Source organism: Myotis nattereri, assembly GCF_964212035.1.
Source record: "Myotis nattereri genome assembly, chromosome: 5".
Taxonomy (NCBI): Eukaryota; Metazoa; Chordata; class Mammalia; order Chiroptera; family Vespertilionidae; genus Myotis; species Myotis nattereri.
In genome coordinates, this window is record NC_138080.1 from 90,091,659 (window position 1) to 90,109,379 (window position 17,721).

Sequence of the window (17,721 nt, forward strand, 5' to 3'; positions counted from 1 at the left end):
GGGGGATTGGGTGGATGGGCAAAAAAAGTGAAAGGGATTAAGAAGTACAAATTGCCGTTATAAAAATAATCATGGGAACATAAGGTACAGCATAAGAATATATTCAATACTATTGTAATAACTATATATTGTGCCAGATGGATACTAAACTTATTGAGGTGATCTAGTCACTATGTTGTACTGCCGGGGTCCAACCCCAGTGGGTCCAGGGGTCCCCAAAGGTGTGGACGGAGTTGGCGAAGAAGGAATGACACGGAGACAGCGTTCAGTTGATCAGCAGCCTAGCCAGGATCTCCTGCCAAGTTCTGGTCTGGATCTCCAGAGAGGTTCTGCTTATCAGCATAGAGAGGTTCTCCTGCCAGGTTCTCCAGGTTCTCCAGCCAGGTTCTGTAGCCAAGTTCCCTCGTTAGGTGCTCCAGCCAGGTTCTGTCCAGGTTCTCCAGCCAGGTTCAGTCACCAGGTTCTAGTCAGGTTCTCTTGCCAATTTCTGTAGTCAGGTTCAGTCCAGGATCTTTTGCCATGTTCTCTCGCTAGGTTCTGTCTCAAGGTTCTGAGGCCAGTTTCTGTCCAGGATCTTTTGCCATGTTCTCTCCAGCAAAGTTCTTCTGTCTCTAGAGAACGTTCTGTGTAGGTTCTGTGCCTAGGTTCTGTCTCTCTCTCTGTCTCTTGCTGTCTTGTTACATCTGTATTTATACCAGTTGATTCAATCCTATCAATCTCTATTACAAAGGTTAGGGCGTTTCTTATCTCCATTCCAGGGAGTAAAGATTATGTAGCTTAAGCATGATTGTTCATAGTTAAAGTGATTAATTACCCGCCTGGCACTTAGTTAAGAGGTTTTATTCCCTCCCTAACTTCAGGGGAAAATCCCTACCTGGGGAAACAACCTTTCTCAGAGAGGAGACCTTGGTTAAAACACATAGTGCCAAGAAGGTGAGCAAACATTTTAAGAACAGTATACCATATATGCCAGGTCCTTTGAAACAGCAAGGATGGACTGGCTCCCGGCATTGTACTGAAACTAATATATCAACTATAATTGGAAAATAATTTTTTTTTAATATATTTTATTGATTTTTTACAGAGAAGAAGGGAAAGGGATAGAAAGTCAGAAACATCGATGAGAGAGATCGATCAGCTGCCTCCTGCACACCCCCTACTGGGGATGTGCCCGCAACCAACGTACATGCCCTTGACCGGAATCGAACCTGGGACCCTTGAGTCCGCAGGCCGACGCTCTATCCACTGAGCCAAACCGGTTCGGCGGAAAATAATTTTTTTAAAAAGAAATGTGTTCTAGCCATATTACTAGCAAAGTAAGACTTTCTGACAAAAAGTATTATTGTGATAAGGATCTTTACATAATGATAAACCTATATTCATAATAGAAGATTTTTTTTTAATATATTTTATTGATTTTTTACAGAGAGGAAGGGAGAGAGATAGAGAGTTAGAAACATCGATGAGAGAGAAACATCGATCAGCTGCCTCCTGCACATCTCCTACTGGGGATATGCCCGCAACCCAGGTACATGCCCTTGACCGGAATCGAACCTGGGACCTTTCAGTCCGCAGGCCGATGCTCTATCCACTGAGCCAAACCGGTTTCGGCCATAATAGAAGATTTAATAGAGTTTTTAAATTATTGACCAGTTATCAAACAGATGAGTAAAGATATAGAAAATTTGAACAAAATAAAAATGTAGAATCCTGTACCAGCAAATTAGAGAATACTCATTATTTTCAATTACCTACGAAACACTTTTAAAAAATGAACACACAAAATTAAAAACTTTTGTGTATCAAAGGACACTGTCAAGAGAGTGAAAGGCAACTCACAGAATAGGATTATACCTCAGAGAATAAACATCCATGAATCCACAGTGATGTAAATAAATGACTCAAAAGGGGGAAAAGGGACAAGCCTTACTATTTTAGACTTCCAAATACATATAGATAATCCCCCCACCCAGAGGAGGGTCATAATTCACCTCCTACTGATTAGACTGGGCTTATTGGTTTCCAAGAATAAAGCATAGCAAGGGAAAAATATTACCTTTACCAAGAAACCTGCGACATCACCTTAACCAGTGATCAAGCCAGAGACCTGGGGACAGAGGTCACTCTACCCTCTCCTCTTTCACCTCCATTTACTTCAGGTTCAATGTCTCACTATAATTTGCCTTCCAAAAATCTGGCACATCACTCTTTGCCCCGTGGGCAGTCACTTCAGTTGTCATGATGCGATTCCTTCTGAGCCTTCTCCATGAGGGGAGCAGCTCAAAATAACAGGTAGTCAGAAGGGTTAGGAGGTGAGGCATTGATTCAACAGAGAGAAGTAACATGACCAAGGTCACACATCCGGGAGGTGCTGAAATGAGGATTTGAAATCAGGTAATCTGGCTCTAGGTTCTGTTTCAACCATTGCTTGGTATAAACAAAAATGAGTTTTTTAAAAAAATTTTTATGATCAAGTTTGACATCTCAGTAGAGGAACACTAGCTGCTGTAACAAAAAAGTCACCAGGTCTCAATGGAATCCTCAGATGACAGTGCTCTCAAGGCAGTGACAGGGAAATCCTCTCCCTTCGCTGTGACTGCCACCTTCCAGAGATGGACCTGCACATTTAACCAGCAGATTGGGAAGGGGGGGGGGGCAGGTAGAGTGGGGAGATCTCATAGGGTTGGGTGAGATGTTCACAGACCAGGTCTGGGAATGGCAAAGGTTACTTCTCACCAGTATACCCCCAGCTGTGTGCCCTAGAAGAGAAAGAAATGGAGTTTGGTGAGCACCTATTTTTGCCAAAATCTAATTGCTCATAATTCTGACTTAAGAAACACTAATTGAGCAACTATTCTACACTTCAATTTACACTGCCTTATGCTTTTCAAAAAATACGTACATATCCATTGCCAGACAGTGCACAAAATTTAGAATCTCTTCCTTCTCAAAAAGGCAATATACGGCTGAAACCGGTTCGGCTCAATGGATAGAGCGTCGGCCTGCGGACTGAGGGGTCCTAGGTTCAATTCCGGTCAAGGGCATGTACCTTGGTTGTGGGCACATCCCCAGTAGGGGATGTGCAGGAGGCAGCTGATCGATGTTTCTCTCTCATCGATGTTTCTAACTCTCTATCCCTCTCCCTTCCTCTCTGTAAAAATCAATAAAATATATTTTTTTAAAAAAAGGCAATATACGATTGGATAGTCATACATTTACTTATGCATATATATATATATATATATATATAGCTATCAAATTTGGCAATTATTAAAACACTACATGATTCATATCTTATTCACAAAAGTTAAAATCTTCTATATGCTCAAAAGTAAACAAAAAAACCCACAAACCCAAAACCCTATCCAAAATGGTGTCAAAATATTTGAAAGTACCCTATATTCCTAGAAATAAAATCAAATTTTTGAAGTGTTTCTAATTTTTATCTTTTTTAAAAAAACAACGCAAAACCCTCTAGAGCAGTGGTTCTCAACCTTCCTAATGCCGCAGCCCTTTAATACAATTCCTCACGTTGTGGTGACCCCCAACCATAAAATTATCTTCATTGCTACTTCACAACTGTAATTTTGCTACTGTTATGAATCGTAAATATCTGATATGCAGGATGTATTTTCATTGTTACAAATTGAACATAATTAAAGCATAGTAATTAATCACAAAAACAGTATGTAATTATGTGTGTTTTCCGATGATCTTAGGCGACCCCTGTGAAAGGGTCATTCAACCCCCAAAGGGGTCGCGACCCGCAGGCTGAGAACCGCTGCTCTAGAGGAAAACAAAAATTCTCCAGTGAAGCAATGGTGTTATATGGAGTATGTCCATCCCATAAATACATATTTTCAATAAAAATGACATGGAATTTTGCCTTCAGAAAAAAGGGATTTGTACATAAATTTTGCATTTCCTTTTCAAATGACTTGTATAATATGAGAATGATTTTAAAGTTACCATTTATCAACCACCTGCTGGCTGTGGGCCTTTTTATCATCAGAGTGGACAGAGATAAAAATCAAGTCTAAAGCAAAAATTTACATTTATATATAGCTTGTTTTTAACTTCCATTAACCCCAGTTCATCTACCAAAGGATAAAGAAAACAGAAATCTAGAAATAAACCCATGACATTTGGAAAATTTACCCGTTTTAATTTTTTAAAAACAAAAAAATAAAGCACAACACAACATCAAATTATGTTTTACCGTCTACAATTCAGTTATATCCAAACATCCTAAGAGCAAACAGAGTTCCCTGCCCAGAGCGGGGAATTAAAATGAGACACATGAAGGTGAATGCTGAAGATCAAAGTTCCAGCCGAGGTCACAAGTCTTCCATTCAAACACACTCCAAAGCTTTTCGTTTCAGTCTATTAAAGTGTTTTACAGGAAGTTCTTTAAAATAATTTCATCCCAGACACCAGGTTTCTTCAATGATACACAGCTTCATGACATCTGTTTCCATCCAAAAGGAATACAAAGTAATTTTTATTGTTGTCTCTTTTGGTAGCGTAGGGAAGTACAACTTATCAGCCAGGTTCCTTTAGCCATCAATGAGGGAAGGCGAGGTTAAGTAGAGACCTGGGCAGAGCTGCCTGCTGGATTCCACTTGTCTTTCTGAGGGTGTGACTTCCGAAGTGTTAAATCACATTTATGCCACTACAATGATTAGTACTAGTAATCTTTTTTTAGATGATAAAAAGGAAAATACCTAATGGACATAAAAACGGTCAAAAGATTCTTTCCGCAGGTTAATGCCCCCCCCCCCTCCAAAAAATAATACAAAATGAACATATAATTGGGATGGAAACTCCATTGGATATTCCTATTCACCCCACTGCTTGCTCCCCATAGAAGGGGAACAGGCATTAAGTTTTATTAGTAACGTTATAGTAACCAGATGTGTCAATGGCAGCTTATTTGAGGTCCATCAATCAAAGCATGGCTATTGTTTTCTGACTGCCCACATCTGAACACATTCAGCTACTATAGAAACTACAAAGGAAGGAAAAATATATTTATTCCAAGATTCGTTTACTGGGATTTTTAAGCGCCCTGTCTTCTGTAGAGCCCCAGAATGGTGATAATGTGCTAGGGGCTGCTGTGTTTCCCAGCATGAGCTCCCATTCTCTGAGGGTCCTGAGAAGGATAGTGGATTGGTCCTGGAGCCCTCATGAAAGGAGGAGGTGGTCCCATTGGGTGGAACATATGTGGCCCAAAACCTGCAGATGGGAGAACAAATATGTTAGACTTGCAGTTCCCCTGACCTCCTTTCAAACCTCTGCATCTTTCTAAGGTCAACGCCACTTGCACATAAACCAAATGACAAGGAGCTTCAGAAAATGTCATTTCATAAGACTTGCTTAGAAATGTCTCCCTGTATTACTTCCTCGGTTTGAGAATCCATTCCTCTCAGTTCAGGTTAACAGAAAATTCCACAGGACTCAAGGTATCTGATAATATGTCATCTGAGCCCCTGCTAGCTATCAAACATGCCAATCCTGCCAAGCAGGATTCCTCAGGATCTGGGAGGTGAGGAAGAAATCAGGCTGACCCTGATTTGATGGAATCAAATGATGAAAGACCCTGTCATCATTAAACTCAATGATTTATATTAGAATGGAGAGTGTTATAAACCAGGACTTTCTTCAAAGAGTATGGGAATTCTGCCACAGGGGCACTGGCCACCTGTGATTTACACTGTTCACACTGTCACTGACATTTTAAAAAAAATGTACTTTATTGATTTTAGAGAGGAAGGGAGAGGAAGAGAGATAGAAAAATCAATGATGAGAGAGAATCATTCATTGATCAGCTGCTTCCTGCATGCCCCACACTGGGGATCAAACCTGCAACCCGGGCATGTGCTGAGACTGGGAATCCAACCGTGACCTCCTGGTTCATAGGTTGACACTTAACCACTGAACCACACTGACATTTTCTAGAGCAGCACTATACAAACTGCCAGTTCTTCAACTGTGTACTCCTGGCCACCAACAAGGTAAAGACTGTGAGCCAAATGTAACTAATTACACAACCAAGCACACTGTTTAGTTTGTCTTATAATTTTTTATATCAAGACTTTCATTTATATTCTGGCACAAGCTCCTTATCTTGGTATACAGGTAACAACACTTTGTGAACTGGTGGATGTCCACAGCCTGCACTTTAAGCAGTGGTGCTCTAGGGCATCAGGATTACATTAGAACAGGGAACAAACTGGCCATATGTCACTGTAATCGATGAACTCCTATTCTGATTTTAAATATACTCAGATCTTTAGAAAACTGGTAACTTTCCCCTCCTCGGCAGGCCAGAAAAAAAAGAAATATCAGGAATCCTAACAAATCAGATTTACTTGAGGATTCTATGAGACAAACTCAAAGGATGTAGCCCAATAGACATGACTTTCAAAAGAACTTTTTAGGGCTAAGTCAGACTTATTTACTAAGAAGGAAGGTAGAAGTTACCTGGGGGTGGGGGTGGGGCAATTCCAGGGGGTGGCGGCAGGGCGATGTTCACCACAGCTGGAGGGCCACTGGGGGGCAGGTTGAAGTAGTTGGCAGAGGCTTCTTCCTCTGCTGCAGGAGGAGGGGGAAGAGCTGGAGGAGAGAAGAGAGCCAACAGTTAGAAGGGAAGACAACTGTGCAATGTTGTTTCCACTGCCTTTAAATTTGGGAGTTCTGAGGGGAGACAGAGCTGTTGCCGGAACCAGAGACCTGGGTCTCCTCCAACACTCAGGGATCATCAGAGCATCCATAGCTAGCAAGAAAGCCTGCACTCACCTCCCGGCAGGCCTGGAACAGGCTCCAGCTTGATGCCAGAGTCTGTGGTTCCGTCTTTCTCTTTTTCTTTTCCTCGGGCTGCTTGGGACCTGAGAGACAGACATACACATCAGCACTGTGCCCCTTCTCTCACACCTCTACTTCTCAGGCTTCCTAGTCAAATGGACTTTCTTCACTCCTTGCCCCACTTTTTCCCTTTAAATGTCACAGTGCAGTGGATAAGATCAAAGGGTTTTTGTTTTGCTTTTTTCTAAAATATATTGATTGATTTCAGAGAGGAAGGGAGGGGGATAGATAGAAACACCAGTGATGAGAACCATTAATCGGCTGCCTCCTGCACGCCCCACTGGGGATCTAGCCCACAACCTGGGCATGTGCCCTAACCAGGAATCGAACCATGACCTCCTGGTTCATGGTCGATGCTCAACCACTGAGCCATGCCAGCTTGGCACGACCAAATGTTTTGAAGCCAGAAAGACCTGGGTTCGTAACTTGCTGGAACTATTATAAGGACTAGAAGAGGCAACCTATGTATATTTAGTACACAGCCTAATTAGCACCCAGGAAGCTCTCCATAAGGGTTGCTGCTGCTATCAGCAATCTTTTCCGTGGCTCCCGGTGAGAAACATGTTCCCCTTTGAACTTTCAGGGCATTTCATCACTTTCAAACCTAAATTAGTTTTTCTTCCCCACTGGGCAGTTAGCCTCTAGAAGACAGAATCTGGTCTAATTCATTTGTATCCACCTTCAGGCCCTGGCATTATACTTAGCCTAGAATAACTGGTCACAAAACACATGAACCCTCAAAGATTACTACACCAAAACCCAGAATAACAGTCCAAAACAGGATACTCTGAACATCCACAGGTATGAATGTTAGATAGGTAAGGAAATATTCTTTTTGACCCATTCACCAAAAGCTCACTAGCCCCAGGTAATGAAACAGTTTTCTTGAAAATCTCAAAGATATTTTAAAATAGTCTATCCTCACCTTCCCCATTTCACATTAAGTCGACGGCCATTGACAATTAGCTTATTAAAGGACTTCTCCGCAGCCACTTCAGCGGCCTGCCTTGTGGCAAACTGGATGAAAGCACATTGCTGTCTCTGTACCACGGTGATCGTCCGAATCTCTCCAAACTGGTAGAAATGATTTCTGAAGGGATACAGGCAGAGAAAAATGATAACAACACATACGTTCCCAGGAGGGTGACAGCAGGCTAATCACTCTTGTACTGACTCACCACAAGGTACATGGCCCCATGGTTATCTCCCTAACTACCTGCAGGTAGTTTCCCCAATACCTTACGTACTATGAGGCTGCGTATTGAGAGGAAAAGAAAAATAATGGACAAATAAATTTTATTCAACATCTCAGGATCTTCCCCATGGAGGAAAGGGGGCCTGAGTAAGTTCCTTAAGGACCCTAAACCCTAGATAAGGGGATAGTCAACTATAGCCTCCATGGCCCATGAGCCAAGAATGTTTAAAGAAATGTTTTAAAAGGTTATAAAAAGAGGAAGAGAAGGAAAAGAGCCAGCCACCCCCTGGAGACTGTCTAGCTCACTTAGGGTGTAGTGAAGACAGGCTACCAAGGCAGCCTATAAACTTATAGGAGTTTCTTTACCACTTTCCCTCTTTGGGAGAGGTATTTCCACTCTCTGCCCAGATGTCTCATTTAGCTGACTAAAATACAAGTTGAGAACCATACAAATTTACCAAATGCCAATCTCTTTAAAAAGCCAACAATGTAAACCATAAGAGTCTTATAATGGCAAAACTTCCCTTCCCCTACATAAGTAAGCCTACTTGATTGTGTGCCCTATTCTAAAAACTCTATTTGGCTATTAGGCCAAATAGAATCTCATGTAATTATCACCACATGCAAGAATGGACTAAGCACTGCTGATGAACATTACTACTCCGGCATCGTAAAGAACAATTTTATAAAAATTCTAGTCGGCATATTTACTGACTATAAACTAATTAAAGAAAAATGTATTTTTAAAGGATTATCATGCTTGCCTGTTATTGCCCCCCACAAGTTATTCCAAGACAGCTAAAAGCAAAAAGAGCTCATAAAATTATATCCACAAACCTTAGATCTGTCTCAGTAATGGTATCGCCCAAACCACCAACATATAGTGTGGTGATAGTCTTGTCCTCTGGCGGGTCCAAACGAGGCATTGTTGAAGCCCGCTTTAGAAGCTTATCTGCCACAGGGTCATTGATTCCATAATATCGGTCTTTAATGTTCTGATCAGCAAGGGGGTCATCTGGATCTGTAGGCTTCTCATGTCTGTAGTTCAAGAAAGAACAATGCATAAAGATGAAACAAAACAATTTATAGGTATCACCCAACAGTAGCTACACCCAAATAAATACCCAGAAATGCCTTTTAAACTAAAACCCTGGTCATACCAAGACAAAGTTATTGATATAGAGCTGATATCAAGTGATTTACTGTATTACAAGGACGTGCCAGCCTCCTGAAACCCACTGAAATGACCATCTAGGGCGGCAGTTTCCTTAGAAATACTTTTGGCATAATTCACCCCCAAACAAAGGGTAACCAAAACATCATTATCTCTCTCAAGGTCAATGGTTCTTAACATATTTGAGGTCTTGCATTCCACTCAGAGTCTGATTAAAGCTATGGACCCAGGCCTAGAAAACGAAATAATTTTTTGGTGGGGGTGAGATTAACCAACCCCAAGTTAAGAGCTCCTAATCCACATGCTTGGCAGTCCTGACGGAAACATACTCACACACCCTTAGATGCCTGGCCTTAATTTGACCTCATCAACCCATTGAAATTCAAGCCAGTGAGACCATAATAGTGAAGACTTACAACTCAGGGTAAACATCTGTGTTATACAGCACAGTAATTTAGCTTCCCAACGCTCAGTTATAAGTAAAAGCTCCATTACATGTAAAAACAATTTAATCAAGCTTTTCTAAATTTAACAGTCTTAAGATATGAGATATACCACACTAGTTGTACATACTTTGAGATTTTAAGGCAGAGATTGTTTAAACTAGTACCTCCCACTTCTTAGATGACTAATCATCTGAAAGCAAATACTGAAAACGCACTTCAGCTCTTACCTATATGGACATTCCTCTCCTCTCTTACATTCTCCTTTCACCCAGAAGGAGCAAATGTGGGGTCGATTCCTTTTGTAGTAGGGTGTGGTCCGGGCCAGTTTGAGCAGCATGTCACTAGTGGATGTGGCTTTCCCCAGCATACCAACTGGCCGTGTTCCATCAGAGTTAGAAATCTACACACAGGGATGGCAAATTCAAAAGATAAATTATATAAACTGTGTCAATCCACTAGGATTCTTTTACCAAATAAAAGACTACCTCAAGAAAGTGGCAGCATACCTCCCTCTCCATATTCTGTGTGTAGTACTCTTTGTTGACATCTGATTTTGGCATGTCATCCTTAAAAGACAGCCCTGCATCACGAACCTGGATGGGCAGGCCTGGTACAAAGGAAAGGAGGAAAAAACAGGCATATTTAAAAACATTGCTGAATATACACACAGAATACAGTATCATCCTTTTTCCACTTTCTTATTCAGTACCAGAGGCTTTACTATATTTTTACTGAAAATATTTAGCACCATCAGGCAAATATTGCTACGGAGCATTCTAAGAAATTACCCTAATTCCTGAGCTAGCATGATTCTGAAACAAATGTTTTAGAAAATTTTTTAGATGAACAAACTTTGGGTATAGTCAGATTTGACTTGTAAATTAATAATGTATCTAGCCCGGACGGTGTGTCTCAGTGGACTGAGCATTGCCCCAGGCACCAAGTGTCCACCCAGGAGCTAAGAGATCACGGGTTCAATGCCCAGGTTGCGGGCTCAATCCTCAGCAGGGGGGGTGCAGGAGGCAGCTGATTAATGTTCTCTCTCATCGATGTTTCTATCTCTCTCTTCCTTCCTTTCTCGCTCTCAAAAAAAAAACACAAAAAAAACCGACACAAAAAAACCAATAAAAACATATTTTAAATAAATGCAAAAAGTGGTTCATTTTAGGTTAGTCCTACAGATTGTCTGGATAGTTATGGTCTTTTATGGGGTCATTGTATTATAGGACCAGAACCTCTCCTTAACAAACATATAAATAGGTGACCAGGGCCCTAGTTGGTTTGGCTTAGTGGATAGAGCATCGGCCTGGGGACTAAAGGGTCCCAGGTTCAATTCTGGTCAAGGGCACATACCCTGGTTGTGAGCTCAATCCCCAGTAGGGAGTGTGCAGGAGGCAGCCAATCAATAATTCTGTCTCATCATTGATGTTTCTCTCTCTCTCCCCCCTTCTACCTTTCTCTCTGGAATCAATAAAAATATTAAAAAATAATAACATACTGTGACCAGGAATGAGAAACAGAGCAGCTTTCTGAATTTAACATATATAAACTTGTATTTTCCTTTTACCGTACAGCAGAAACTCTTGTGGAAAAAGTATTTTCTCATAAACAAGTCACTTTCAATTAAGAAAAAAAAGCACTTACTCTGAAACAGTGGCAGCATATCAGTCCTAACAATACAGTTGAGACAAAAACCTAAAGCAAGATTAGCCTATGAGCTTCTGGTGGGAACTGTGGAAAAAAGCTTTGGATCTAGAAAGAAGCCCAAGGCAAAGAAATTACCTACCATAGGAACAAGGCCTTTACCTCCCCTTGACTACAGATGCACATAAGGGAGCTTTAGGCTAGTTCTAATTAATTCCCAACTTTTCTCTACGTTCCTACTGCTGTTCAGGAGTTCTCTAGGATCGCCTAGTATGGTTCTCCCCTTACAAGAAAAAGCAGACCACAGCACACATCCAAACTGGGGTCAGAACAGAGGTAGGGTAGACATGGGAGGTGAAAAGACCGGTTTGTTGTCTAGGGCACCTGCATACTTTCAGATTTACTGGACAGGGCAAACATACCATACTCCAGATCCAAGAGGCAAGTCTGACAGACATTCTTCAATTTACTACACGTTTGGCACACTTCAGTCTTCTTGAAACGCATGCGGACTCCGGGGCACCAGCGAAACACTGTGAATGGCCTGGCACAGATCTTTAACACAAAATAAGAGCCACAGAGTGTGAATAGTCCTGACCTGGACAATGAATCCAGACTTAATAACAACGGGGGATTCAAAGAAACGATCCCCAAATCTAGGGTTTACAAGAAACCTTAGCAATCATCTAGCCTAAATGCCATTTGATATTTCAATCATATTTACAACACTCTGCCCCAGTAGTAAAAAATTCACATAGCACAGAAAGAGGAATTTTCAGTCCTCTCCACCCCATTAATAATGTGACCCTTAATCCTTTTCGGGATGAGTGGGGAGTGTCATATACTCCTTTGAGAATCTTATGAGAGCTGTGATCTTCCTCCGCAGCTAAAATTCTCATGTGCACAATCAACACTTGGTATACAATCTCAGGGGGTTCAAAGCCCATCCACAGACACCAGGTTAAGAACCCCTATATTGAAGGGCTAATTTTCTTACCTCACACACTAAACAGTTAACAGCCAATGAGTACATAAATGATATATGAAAGTTGCGTAGCACTGACTTTTACTGGAAGACCTCAAAGCTCAGCAAGTTGAAAGCTAATTTGGTAGAAAAAAGGAAAATAAAATGAAATAATTACTCTTTAACAGACATACTTACTTTGCATTCCTTCCCGTACTTTTCTTTGGTCTGAAATAGAAAAAAACAAACAGAAAAGAGCTGGAGTTCCAGAAAAAAAAAAAAAGACCAGATGTCTGCTTCTTCCCCCAATACAACCCAGGAAGTGTGTGTGGCATCCTAAAGGGGGTGTGTGTGTTTTGCGGGGGGGGGGGGGGGGGGGGGGGATAAATTCTAATCACCGACTATGAGTTCTAACCTCTTAAGAATCTTATGGATCTAACACTAAGTAGCATGTCTTTAAACAGCCACAACTTTCAGGCTCACCACTGTCTCCCAAGAACGAAACCTCCTAACTCAGCGGTTCTCAACCTGTGGGTCGCAGCCCCTTTAGGGGTCGAACAACCCTTCCACAGGGGTCGCCTAAGACCATCAGGAAACACATATTGAATATATAATTACATATTGTTTTTGTGATTAGTCACTATGCTTTAATTATGTTCAATTTGTAACAATGAAAATACATCCTGCATATCGGATATTTACATTACGATTCATAACAGTAGCAACATTACAGTTATGAAGTAGCAACGAAAATAATTTCATGGTTGGGGGTCACCACAACATGAGGAACTGTATGAAAGGGTCGCGGCATCAGGAAGGTTGAGAACCACTGCCCTAACTGTTCCCACAGTTCCCGATTCAGGAGGGATGTAGCCATGGCCAACCCATCTTTTACAAAGTTTAGTCAGAAAGTAACTAGCACAGACCGTGCGGATATCCTGCATATAGTAAACGTTCCCTTCCCATAAGCTATTCAACATCTTGCACAAATCTATCAACACCTGGGACGGATCCCAATAACACAGTCCTGATTACTATTCAATGGTAACGAATTTAACCCTTATTTGTGATGACAGGGAGCACCTGACATTAAAGAGACAGACACGGTGCAGTGGTCAAGAGGCGTTTGTTTAGGAGCAAGGACACCCAGCTTCCAGTCCTGTGTCTCCGAACTTGCTGAGGCCCCTGGAGTGAGACCATATGAATTTAAATCCCAGCCCCACTCATGACTTGCTAAATGAACAGACATAAACCCGGCTTCTGGTTAATAGATCCATCTCCCAGGTGAATGCTCAACAAACCCAAGCTGTATTATATGACTCCTACATCACGGAACTGTCTGCGTTTCAGCGCGACAGAATAAGCATGACAGTCCTCTGTAAACTGTCACGGACCCGGCTGGTACAGGAGCACCGTTACTTCCGCCGGCTGGGAGCAGCACTGCGCGGACCGTGTGCAGGGACCACCACGTTGACAGAATGCCAACAAGCCCGCTTCACACACCCTCACTCACCATTCGGATATACGGGTTTTCTCCAAGACACGTCTGGCACAGGATGGGGAAGTCCTGGTGACAATGGGAAATCTGGTTGAGGGCCAGGCTCCGAAGACCCCGCCATCTCGGCCACACCGGCGGGCAACGGGGAGACGGGGGTGGGGGAGGGACGAGGAGCGAGGGCGGGGAAGCGCAGGGCAGGAGCCCGAGGTCCAGCGCGGGCCGGGTCGCGGGAGGGGGCGCCGTCTGCCCTTCCGGCGGCGGCGGCGGCGGGAGGCGAGCAGCACGGAGAGAGGAGGAGGCAGGCATGCAAAGGGGGCTGGTCTCGGACCCTGGCTGCGCCCCGACCCTCCACGCCCGCAGGAGGGCCGCCCTCCGGCCTCCCGCCCCAGCCCGGCTAGGCCGCGGCGCTGGCTCCTCCCCGGAGTTCCCTCGGCGGCGCCGCAGCCACGCCGGGCCGGCCGGCGGGAGGCCCGGCCTCGCCGCCCCTTCCCGGCCTCGCCTGGCAGGCACACTCACCGCATCCTCCCAGTTCTGCCTGTTGTAGGTGTTGGAACCCAGAGAAGTCGCCATCTTGAGAGCGTCCGGAGGCAGCCGCCGCTTCCGAGTTGGCAGATAGGACCGCCACAATCCCGACAGGTCCCGGGCTGGTTCCCGGCCTGTGACGTCGTATTTGTGCGTCTCGTGCGCCCTTGTACGCCTTGACGTCACCCGCTCGGACGTCGTCCTGATGTGTTAAACCCTGGAGCTCCCTCCTGGGTCCCTGCTTGGGGTGAAGAGCCACAAGTACATCTGGTTTATTTAATAGTTGAGTGAAAGAATAAAGGAGCAAGTAATGAGTGAGGGGGTGGGGTTCAAGCAGCGTTAGCTCCCACTGGGCGCTTATGCCAAAGCTGGGCGAACGTCCTGCCGTGCCAGTCAGTGTCTTATTAAATGATCACAACCACGCATGTAGGCAGTGGTTCTCAACCGTCCTAATGCCGAGACCCTTTAATTCAGTTCCCCATGTTGTGGTGACCCCCAATTTCATTGTTACAAGTTGAACATAATTAAAGCATAGTGATTAATCACAAAAACTATGTAATTATATATGTGTTTCTGATGGCCTTAGGCGACCCCTTGAAAGGGTCATTCGACCCCCAGAGGTTGCGATCCACAGGTTGAGAACCGTTGCCTGTAGGGTTGCCAGGATTAGCAAGCAACACAGAACGTCTAGTTAAATTTAAATTTCAGTTAAACAACGAACCACATTTTAGTATAAACATGTTCACTTATACCCCAAAAATGACTCATCTGAAAGCCAAATTTAGCTAGAGGTCATGTATTTTATCTGGTAACCACTACCCTCTGGGCAAGTATGATTGTCCCTCTTTTATAGGAATGGAAACAGGTTGAGAGAGATTAAGCAACTTGCTCATGTTCATCTAGTAAATGGTGAAGCCACAAATCCAAAGATAATAGTACTGTCTTTCTAACTTCTGAAAAGTGTCTTAAAGATCAATACAGGTATTGTTTTATCATTTGGGGGACAACTTATAAACACTCTGCCAGTATTTTACTAATTTCAGGCATTCTGGTACCACGTTCATAATTTTTTTACATATCCCATCATCAAACTACCTAAAATTTATTCCCTAATTTTTTTAAAATGAGGTTTATCCTATCTAACAAAAGAGAAACATGGTAATTAGTGTACAACCCCTACCCTTCCCATTGGCTAATCAGCAAGATATGCAAATTAACTGCCAGCCAAGATGGCGACCGGCAGCCAGGCAGCTGGAAGCGAACATGAGGCTTGCTTGCTTCAGTAATGAAGGACTCCAACATTCCCTGCCTGCCTTGCCGGCCTCTGAGCTTGCAGTTTGAAACATTGTAACAAATATAGAAGCTAAACAAAACCCCAGAAACCTGCTTTCAGCCGGCCGGGATCTCAGAGCTGGAGTTATACATTGTTTCGATTATAGAACCCAAACAAATCAGATACCTGCTTTCAGCAGCAGAGGCCTCAGAGCTGGAGCCAGAGCTAAAGCTGGCCCAGAAGAAAAAAGAAAAAAGAAAAAAAGGAGCAGTTGGGAGCTTCAGTCACCCGCCAGCCTGAAAACAGCCCTCAGCCCCTCACCCAGACTGGCCAGGTACCCCAGTGGGGACCCCCACCCTGAAGGGTGTGTGACCAGCTGCAAACAGCCATCATCCCCTCATTCAGGCTGGCCAGGCACCCCAGTGGGGCCCCCCACCCTGATCCAGGACACCCTTCAGGGCAACCAGCCAGCCCCACCCATGCACCAGGCCTCTATCCTATATAGTAAAAGGGTAATATGCCTCCCAGCACCAGGATCAGCGGAGCCGAGAGGCCTCCTGGCACCGGGATCAGCATGACAGGGGGCAGCACTCAAACCCCCTGATCGCCCTGCGGCTCTGTGTGTGACAGGGGGCAGGGCCACAACCTCCCTATCCACCCTGCTCTGTTCGTGACAGGGGAAGGCGCCCCAACCTCCTGATCAGCCCTGCTCTGTGCCTGATACGGGGGAGCTCCCCAACCCCATGATCGCCCTGTGGCTCTGTGTGTGACAGGGTGTGGCGCCCCAACCCCCTGATCGGCCCTGCTCTGTGTGTGACAGGGTAGAGCCATAACCTCCCCATCGGCCCTGCCCTGAGTGTGAGAGTGGCGGCGCCCCAACCCCCTGATCCGCCCTGCTCTGTGTGTGACAGGGTACGGAGCCCCAACCCCCCTGATGGGCCCTGCTCTGTGCGTGACAGGGGGTGGCGCCACAACCTCCCCATCGACCCTGCCTTGAGTGTGACGGGGCGGTGCCCCAACCCCCCATTCGGCCCTACTCTGAGCGTGACTGAGAGTGGCATCGCAACCTCCCAATCCGCCCTGCTCTGTGCATGACAGGGGGCGGTGCCCCAACTCCCCAATCGGCCCTGCTCTGAGCCCGACCAGGGGCTGCACCTAGGGATTGGGCCTGCCCTCTGCCACCCGGGAGCAGGCCTAAGCCAGCAGGTCGTTATCTCCTGAGGGGTCCCAGACTGCGAGAGGGCACAGGCCAGGCTGAGGCAGCCCCCCTTCGCCCCCCCCTCCCAGTGCACAAATTTTTGTGCACCGGGCCTCTAGTTTAAAGTATAATTTCTGTACAGAAGTTTACCTTCTAATTGTACAGTTAGGGAACTTTACATACATTCACCACAAATATAGACTAGTTCCACCCCAAGAATTCCTTTGTGCCCAAATCAATCCACTTCCCACATACACTGTCAGTGGCAATCACTGGTCTGTGTTCTGTCCGTATAGTTTTGCCGTTTCCAAAATATTATAAATGGAATCCTATTTAGCCTTTATGGGTCTAACTTCTATTTCTTAGGATATTGTATGAGATTCACCAATATTGTTAGACATTTCAATAATTTGTTCCTTTTTATTTCTGAGAATTCCATTGTATGGGTAGACCAGGGGGGTTAAAAAATTCCATTTGCCAGTTGATGGACATTTGAATTGTTCCAGATTTCCATGAATATAAAAGCCATTACAAACATTCATATACAGGTTGTTGTAAGTACCTAATAGTGAGATTATTTGATCATATGGTAAAGATATATTTTCCTGTATGAGAAAGCACTTGGGTTTATCTGAGCTTCTTGGATCTGTGGTTTTTGTCTTTCATTATATTTTGAAAATTCTTAGATGTCCTTGGTTCAAATATTCTCCTGCCGTCTCTTTTCCATCTGGAATGCTAATTATACATATTAGACCATTTGAGATTGTCCCATAGATCTGGAATATTTTGTTGTTGTTTCACCCTTTGAGGGTGGGGATCCGTTTGGATCATTATCATTTCTATTGACCTATCTCCAAGTTTTCTGATTATTCTTCAGCTATGACAAGTCTGCTGATGAGCCCATAGAAGATATTCTTCATCTCTGATCCTGTTTTTTATTTCA

At 44.0% G+C, this 17,721-nt stretch overlaps 1 protein-coding gene across 1 annotated transcript; it reads right to left on the reverse strand.

Annotated features, from left to right (window-relative positions):
* Positions 1 to 4,139: 4,139 nt before the first annotated feature.
* On the reverse strand, positions 4,140 to 15,743 carry RBM22 (RNA binding motif protein 22). The gene is made up of 11 exons (XM_081091020.1): positions 14,302 to 15,743; positions 13,801 to 13,854; positions 12,486 to 12,515; positions 11,746 to 11,878; positions 10,186 to 10,286; positions 9,907 to 10,079; positions 8,897 to 9,097; positions 7,790 to 7,954; positions 6,799 to 6,887; positions 6,484 to 6,615; positions 4,140 to 5,235 (listed from the first exon to the last, which is right to left on the reverse strand). Exons 1-11 carry the CDS (start codon positions 14,353 to 14,355, stop codon positions 5,105 to 5,107), a joined length of 1,263 nt encoding a protein of 420 aa, XP_080947146.1. The 5' UTR covers positions 14,356 to 15,743; the 3' UTR covers positions 4,140 to 5,104.
* Between the last annotated feature and the right edge of the window lie 1,978 nt (positions 15,744 to 17,721).

Coding starts and splice junctions, on each gene's coding strand:
- RBM22 (XM_081091020.1), bottom strand. CDS start 14,355: ATGGCGACTTCTCTGGGTTCCAACACCTACAACAGGCAGAACTGGGAG. Junction 6,616..6,798: donor TGTTCCAGGCCTGCCGGGAG/GTGAGTGCAGGC, acceptor TCTCTCCTCCAG/CTCTTCCCCCTCCTCCTGCA. Junction 5,236..6,483: donor TGCCCCACCCCCACCCCCAG/GTAACTTCTACC, acceptor TCCCATCTGCAG/GTTTTGGGCCACATATGTTC.